Source organism: Panthera leo, chromosome A1 (genome assembly GCF_018350215.1).
Source record: "Panthera leo isolate Ple1 chromosome A1, P.leo_Ple1_pat1.1, whole genome shotgun sequence".
NCBI lineage: Eukaryota > Metazoa > Chordata > Mammalia > Carnivora > Felidae > Panthera > Panthera leo.
The window spans coordinates 124173959-124181997 of NC_056679.1; the positions used below are offsets into that span (position 1 = coordinate 124173959).

The window sequence follows — 8039 nt, forward strand, 5'->3', positions numbered from 1 at the left end:
TAGTTATGGTTAAGTGAATGTCAACCTCATTTTCCAACCATAGGTAGAAACCAGGTCAGCAGCCAAATTCTTGTACGTGTTGCATGTGTAACAAGCTCCCAGGTAATGCTGCTGCTGCTGCTGCTGCTGGATGGTACCCCACTTTGAGAATCACTGCACTAAAGTATGGGTATCTTATAAGGCTTTGAGTGTTACCTTTCCTGGAGAATATATCTCAAAGACATGGTTCTGTGATGGTGTGATTTTCAGCATCAAGACCCGGGGTGGAGATGAGGGGGAGGGGAGGGTAAGAAAGGTGTTTTTCCATCACATCCCATTGATGACTTGAAGTTTCACTCCCCAGGTTACTTTGTTTCCCAGTTTCTGTCAGGAGGTCAGAAGCTTGACCTTATTTATTAGGGAGCCACACAACTCCCTATAGCAAAGCTCCATCCTTTTGGCATAGCCATGCAGTGTGAGTAATATACTTCTTTAACTCACTTCCTGTTTTAAAATATTATTAGCAGATTGAAGCACCTCTGTTGGCCCGATGTCCCCAACCCTGCTGAAAGCAGCATAGCCACATGGCGTGGAGATGATTTCAAGGTAAACAGTCCTGTCTTTGTTAAGGAATCATTGAGAAGGCTGGTTGTAAAAGACAACGAAGAGTGATGGAGGTTAGGAGTCCTGGGCTGAGATTATACAGGGTTTACATGAACTATGAGATCATGACCTGAGCTGAGGTGGGATACTTAAGTGACTGAGCCACCCAGGTGCCCCAAATTTCATAAGTTTTTAAATCGAAAACTCTTTTGAAAGTTTTAAGGTATAATTTCTTAGTTAAGTAAAAACAAGTCCTGTCAAATATCACCTTTAAATTTGTATTAAAGACTGTTTCTAGTATTGCTTGATGCTGGAATTTTTAGTATTAGCATTTGTTTCAACTCAGAAATCTTTTTTAAACATGGACATTTTTATTTACTTATTTAAATTTTTGTTATTTGTGTTATTTCTGTTCTCTCCTGTATCAGCTGTGTATTACCTTATTTGCTACTTATTAAAAGTTATGAAGAGAGTAAACAGATTTATAGGCAGTATTGTCAGATGTCTAAAGTGTTCATTTATTTAAAAAAGTTATTTATTTTGAGAGAGAGAGATAGAGGAAGGGGCAGAGGGAGGGAGAGGAGGAATCCCAAGCAGACTCCAGTAAGGGGCTCGATCCCACAATGCTGGGATCATTGCCTGAGTTGAGATCAAGAGTTGGACGCTTAACCAACTAAGCCATCTGGGTGCCTCGAAAATGCTTTTTGAGTAACATAGGGCTGGCCTCCATGGCAGGCATATATTACTCACTGAATGCCAGGCATTGAGCTAGACTCTTTGTATACAAAGATGTTAAAGACACTGCCTCTGCCTAGGAGGCCACCTTTGATTTTTCTGATGATGTTGGGCAAGTCATTTGTCTTCATGATTGTAGTTTTTGCATCTGTAAGAGTTCTAATTTTGGTTCCCATCTGAACTGTAGTTTTGTGAACTTAAGATTGTGTGGCAAATAGTCTCGAGCTCTCTGTAAGAAAAAAATGGAATACCTTGTGCCATTCTCAGGAAATGGGCCAGTGTTGCCATGCTCTTATGGAAGGGCATATGGAGGTGATTGGCCATCACTTCTGGTCTCTGGAAGGAATGTGGGGGGCTGGTCAAGAGGTGAGACATTGGTTGTCCCAAGCCTATTGACTACCTCATGTGTAGCTCCAAAATGATCATTGGGGGTATCCTTTTCTCTTTTTCAGGATAAGATAAATTTGAAGGAATCTGATGACCTTGTGAATATGGAAGAAGACAGAGTTCTAAAACCATATTCTTTCCCCAGAGACCTTATTGACAAGTTGGTGGTGAACTTTGAGAATTTTCTGGAAGATGTTTCCACAGAGGAACTTGGAAAGGGTCAGGAAAACATTTTGAGAGAGGAAAAAAATGAATATGTGACTTCTCCATATCGGCCTTACTGTCCTCTCATTTCAACTGAGATTCCACAGAGAAAATCCCAACAACTGTGTTCTAGAATACCAGAGGGGATCTGCTTAGAAACCACAGAGCAGCTTCTTTCTTCTGTTCCGAATTTAGGGCCAGACCGTATCTGTGAAGAAGGAGAACCTAATCCATACTTGAAAAATTCAGTGACAACCAGAGAATTTCTCACGTCTGAAAAACTTCCAGAGCAAACCAAAAAGGAAGTCTAATTGTTACTGTGACTTGAATCTCTCTGGGTCGTAGTGTGGGTAACTCTTATAGATAGAATGTATTAGGCTTAGCCAGAAGAGCTTCCTTGGCTGTCTCCCCATCCTTGCTTTGTGTTAGAGAAATTGTCACACATCCCTGAGTGGCTTGTTGAACTTGGTTCGCACAGATGTGTAACTTGCCTGAGAAGAAGGGATAGTGGTATGTCTGAGCATTTTGCAGAGGAAAAGTGTTTATTTTCTTTTGTTCAGGTAACAAGCTCTCACTGAGGTCTCTGACATGATGATTTTAAGGGACAATGGAGCCCCTAAGGTGGATATATCTTGCCTTCCCTAGGAATTAGGTCATTGCCACAACGTTTGCTTGAGCTGCTCCTCAGAGATCCAGCAGACTTTCCCCATTGCCAGAGGACAGTGGTCTGGTAGGAGGTGGGAATCTCTCCCTTTACCTTGATTTCCTTTGGGTTCTGGGTTCTACCTCCAAGGAAGCCCTGAGATCTCACTTTTGAGATTTTGTTTCTCCCTCAATATAGGGGCAGGGGAGGTGGAGTGGCCTTCCTGATGGTGTGCTCCTCATTAACCTCATAAAATCTCAAGTGTCTGCAGCAACACCTCCACCCAGGACTCTTGCCCCTAGTTCACAGCACATTGGCCTCTAGTAAATCGATCTCAGCAGGGCACTAGGGAGTGGACTCCAGGCTGGGCCAGCAGGTCTGCCCCAATCTTCAGGTCATTGCCCAGCTCTGAAAAGCTCCCAGAGGCCTTTGCTGGCCCTTTATCTTGCACTCCAACCTGGGAGTAGAAAGGCACCAAATACTGCACTGCTTTTGTACAGGATCTCTGGCCCCTCATGCTAGCTCACAGCCTAGAAATGCTTACAAAGCTTCCTTCAAAGGCCTCTTTCCTGAAGGACCTGAGCAGGGTATGGAAACATGCTACTGTAACTTTGCTGCCCAGACCCAGGACTCCTCTTCCTTCACCTTGGCCATGCACAGAGCTTATGACACGTCAGGGGAGCCTTTAGCCCAAATGCTAATGGCAGGATTCAGTTGCTGAGAATTGGGGACTGATGGCTGGCCCTGGGCTGGCACCTTAACTGCAGTGATGGCAGATGATTTCCTAATATGTGGCTTTGACTCATCTGGCTATTAGGGGAGGTCTCTGAGAACCTGGTGAGATCTGGGAAGGCCAGGCAATGAGTGAGCAGCCAAAGTGCCTTGAACGTAGCATTTGCCAGCCAGAAAGGCTGGTGTCCGTTTTTATAGGAGAATTTGAGAAGTCAGTACTTGAGTAGCAGGCATGAACTTCACAAGCCAACAATTCAGATGTGCAAAAATATCACTTTACTTTCCTATAACTAAACTTAATTTCTGACACAAGCCTATGACATTTTAAGCCCAATTTGGTGATTTGTGAGTGGCTTTGGGTTTATAGCTCAGTCACAGTCAGGATTTTGACTGGCCTTCCCTCCCTTCCCCACCACCCCCATCCAGTCTGGGACTGATTCTGAATGCCACAGGATATTCAGTGGAGCAGCAGGTTCTGTCTCCCATTTGGTGTCTGCCTAATGCTGGTCCAGGGATGTGCCTATGACCCCACCTGTTGGGTCATCTACCACTTTTCTCGGCCAATTGCTGTGTCCTTACCTTGGGCACAAGCAGGTGGTGCAGCTCTTCCGGAACTTTCTCCTCATGAAATTTCCAGTGTTTGCAGCACCTTTACACCCCCCCCCCCCAAATTCTTCACGCCTCGTGTACAGAATAGTGTCTGCTGACAAGGCGAGGAATGCAGGAGGTCTGGGGCAGCAGGCTGGGGAATCTGCACCTTTGTACTGGGAGTAGATAGGGACCAAATGCAAGGGATACACTGGATCCATCTGTAGTAGTCTCTCTCTGCCCTATCTCCCCCACCCCATCTCGTTGTGACTCAGGCACTTCTATGAGCCCCTTGTCCCCCAGGGTTCCAGATGGGGTCCTTTCTACCTGTTTCTTTGCATTTGTGAACCTTAGGGACATGCTAGCCTCATACCCCACAACTGTTCTCTTTTCTGTGGCCATCTGCCCACCTCCCACTGAGGGATCTTCTCAAATTCTGTATGAGGGGAAGGGGGAAGGGAATGAGTCCCCTGCCTCCTGCCCCCATCTTGTTTGTTTCACACCTGGATGAGGCTTTTGAACATAAAACCCAAGAATTACATGTCTGGGGAGAGAGGAGGAGTCCCAGCTGGCTCCTGTGAGTGGGTTTCAGAGATGAAGACCTTCCCCTCTGCTTCTCCTCCCTTAATCATTCATTAAAGCCTGAAATGTCTTCTGGTGGACAGTTGGAAAATGCCACACTCCTGGCCCCTCCTCTGCTTCATCCCTTCCTCCCTCCCATCTTCTGCTTTCCTGCCTTTCCCAGAAGCTTCTCTTTTTAACGCTTCATTTTTCTTCCTTCTTTTCTTTTCTTTTCTTTTCTTTTCTTTTCTTTTCTTTTCTTTTCTTTTCTTTTCTCTTTTCTTTTCTTTTCTTTTCTTTTCTTTTCTTTTCTTTTCTTTTCTTTTCTTTTCTTTTCTTTTCTTCTTTTCCCACTAACCTCCTTTTATAATTTTCCACACTTATTTTTGTTGCCTTGAGGGCTAGGGAAGTAGGGGCCCTGTGTTGTGTTCTAGGTGACCGAGGTAGGTCCTAGGAGTCAGTGTTGCCTGCCAATAAGGGGTGTGGGAACCTCAGAATCTCCTTCAGCAGACTGCACACTGCTCTCCAGAGCAGATTCCCAGGACATAGGTCTAAAAGCTAAGAAGCCATGGTGGCCTTTCTTGCCTGGGGTCCAGTCAAAAACTGTCCCCACTCCCAGTACCCTGGGCTGCCTCTGTGGCCCAAAAAAAGCAATCTCCATTTTTTCTCTGTTAGATCAAAGAGAACACAAACAGGGAAACTTGTATTTTAGCAAGATCATGAAAAACTGATAACATTCTCAATCGGGTTTTCTGGGGTTCAGAACCATGTAAACAGCTATGTTAGTGCCTTATTAATGGCCTTCTACACTGATACCAGAAGAATTTAAAATAATGGCAGAAAAGCCAACTGTGGGCTTAAGAAAAGAAGGTCATACTTTCATTGTGGCTTCTCAGGAGGCAACAGTAAACCACATACAATGCAAACTCTGTAGGGGTGAGGTGAGTTTTGAAAGGAGACAGGAGATGGGGAAAGGGAGTTGGGAAAGGAAAGATGTCCTGCGTGGGTCCCAGGATGCCCACCGAGGCTGCTCCTTTGTGTGAAGGAAGCCTGTGCCTGGATGCCCAGCCACACTGAGGGGTTCTGGTGCCTTCTCCATCATGTCCCTAGTTACTGCCTACTGGTTGCAAACTGGCCTTCAGGCTAAATCTGGGACTTGTGTTTCCAGAGCCCATGACTCAGGAATGATGTTGACATTTTAAAAATCTGCTGGATAACAAAATCAAAGGAAAAAATCATGTTTAATGACATGAAGACTATATGGAATGCACATTGTGTCCATAAATAAAGCTTAAATTGGTAAAGACCCACACCCATCATTTACATATCATCTGTTTTCTTTCCTCCCACAAAGGCAGAACTGAGTAGTTGTGACAGAGAATTTCTCCCACAAAGCCTAAAGTGTTCACCACCTTGCCGTGTGCAGAAAAAGTTGGCTCACCTACGGGTAGCCCACGAACATGAGGCTCAGACCGCATAGTGTTGGCCCACAGAGTGTTTTAACTTTGAATTAGCTGCTAATTAAACAAAATTTCAGGTTATGGTCATTCTGGATTTCTAACTGAGTAGGTAGGGACTGCCTCTTTTAGAAGGGCACATACTCTCTGGCTCCCCACCCCAGCCCTCTCAGCTGCCCATAGCTAAGGTGGAGCATTAGTTGGTTGGTCATCACCTATTCCAGTGGTTCTTCATACAGCTTATTCTGTGCCCCTACTTCAGACATATGGCCTAGAGGTATCTTGGGAGGGTGATGCGGGCATCTAGTGGATAGAAGTGAGCTACCTCTTCCCACTCAACATTCATAGGTGTTCCCACCTTTTTTTTTTTTTTTTTTGTAAATTTAAATTTGTTTTGGACTCTACTATGCCAACATCAACAACAACAAAAATCTCTTAATACCAATTATTTGTGTCATTCTTAATTCCTTCCTGATATGATCTGCATATACTTATATACGTGTTCATCTAATTGAATGTCATACATTGATTCTATTGTATTTTCCTTTAGTTTCATGTACTATTTCATGTTTAAAATTTCATGCATGAACATGGTTCATTGTGGTAGTATTTTGAATGGACACTCAGAACTCCATGGTGTGCCTGAATATTATGGTTTGCCAAGGCCCCTTTCTTGTTAGGATTGTTTTAAATGTCTTCTTTGTATAGAGACCAACTTCACTAAATTCTGTTCTTTGTACGTTTTCTTTTCCCACCTTTGTCCTAACTCCTTGGGGACTCTTTCTAAAGGTGGAATTTCTGGGTCACAGTTTTATGTTTATTGTCATATATTGCACATCTGTGACCCCCTTAAAGGCTGCACTGATATTTTCAATATATCCAGGGGTATCTGGGGCATCCTTTGTCCTTGCTATTGATAATCAACTGTTTATTGCTGTAAGCTTGGTTTTGTCAATTTATTGGATATGGTTACTGACACTTCATAGTTGTTTGTGTTGCTTAAGTCATTGTGAAGGTAAGCTTGTTCCATGTATATTTATAGTCTGCATGTCTACCTGTTGACATTATATAGTGTTCTACATCCAAGCCACTGGGGCATTGAGAGACCAGCTGAGCTGCTAGACATGAGAGGCACTTAGCAGGACTTTACAAAATTGATTGACTTCGTCATTTGGCTGACTATTGAAAATATGTGGGTTTTGTAGGACATTTTAAAAGAAACACCACATTGATGTCTTTCCTGAATTAGTGACAGGGCCTATTTGTAATCACAGTATGTGGCATTATTGGTGTCTTGCACTCTTGGAGGGAGGGTGCCTGGACTGATTATGACAATGTTATTAGCAGTTCTTGTCCCTCTGCAGCTTTTACTGGACACTGGAGTCAGCAGAGAGAGCATTGGCTCAAAAGCAGAAACGTCCCCAGTCCATGTTGGCGAAAGCCTGGAGATGCCTGCATCTGGCTGCTGAGAAAGGTGTGGGAGAAACGCCAAGGGAGGAAGTCCTCAAAAGCACGAAGCCAGCAGTCAGCAAGCCTCAGATGGTTAGTCAAGGCAGTCTAGGTGCACCTACTGCTGATTTCGTTTCTAGGAGCGGGATTCTTTTTCTGTCCAACTTCACTACATATGTGGGGTAAAATAACCCGAGGCCTGGACTTTGAAATGGAAGTCAAAATGTGCAAAGCAGAACAGACGTGCAGAAAACTCTGAATGATTATAATAATGCAAAAGACTGGACTTGTGTACCAAGAGAACCATCTCTCTGTATACTGTGCATGCTGTCTCTTCCACATATTGTTCATAAAGCCATACAGTATATAATGCGTGTGCATGGCAGTTCTGGCCTCCTAAGCAGAGTATGAAAGCAGGGTTACTATAGTGAGAATAGCCTTTAAAACGCTTTACCATAAATGCATTGGTATTTCTGTCTTTCAGGTAATAAAGCTGTAATACCATTTTCGTGTAAAGGCTATACTTCGCTTCTAAAGTTGTACCCACTCAGGTATTTAAAATGAGACTTCAAAATGCAAATATCCAACTTTGTTAGAGATCGAGGGAGTCTCTTGCTTATGGGACACACAGAACAGCTACAGGTGACCAGGAATCAGACTTAGGGAGTTATTTTTGCCAACATAGCTCCCGCTAGGGATGC

General features: G+C 43.8%; 1 protein-coding gene across 4 annotated transcripts in view; it reads left to right on the plus strand.

Moving 5' to 3' along the window:
• IL31RA (interleukin 31 receptor A) overlaps positions 1–7771 on the plus strand; it is an 82186-nt gene extending 74415 nt beyond the window's left edge. For 2 of the 4 annotated variants that reach the window (XM_042939096.1, XM_042939115.1), the window contains exons 14-16: positions 504–585; positions 1770–2210; positions 7254–7771. In XM_042939096.1, coding sequence (XP_042795030.1) covers positions 504–585; positions 1770–2210; positions 7254–7358 — 628 coding nt within the window. In that variant the 3' untranslated portion in view covers positions 7359–7771. The remainder of the gene's footprint in view (positions 1–503; positions 586–1769; positions 2211–7253) is intronic. The other 2 variants (XM_042939125.1, XM_042939105.1) reach the window with 2 other exon arrangements.
• The last annotated feature ends 268 nt before the right edge of the window (positions 7772–8039 follow it).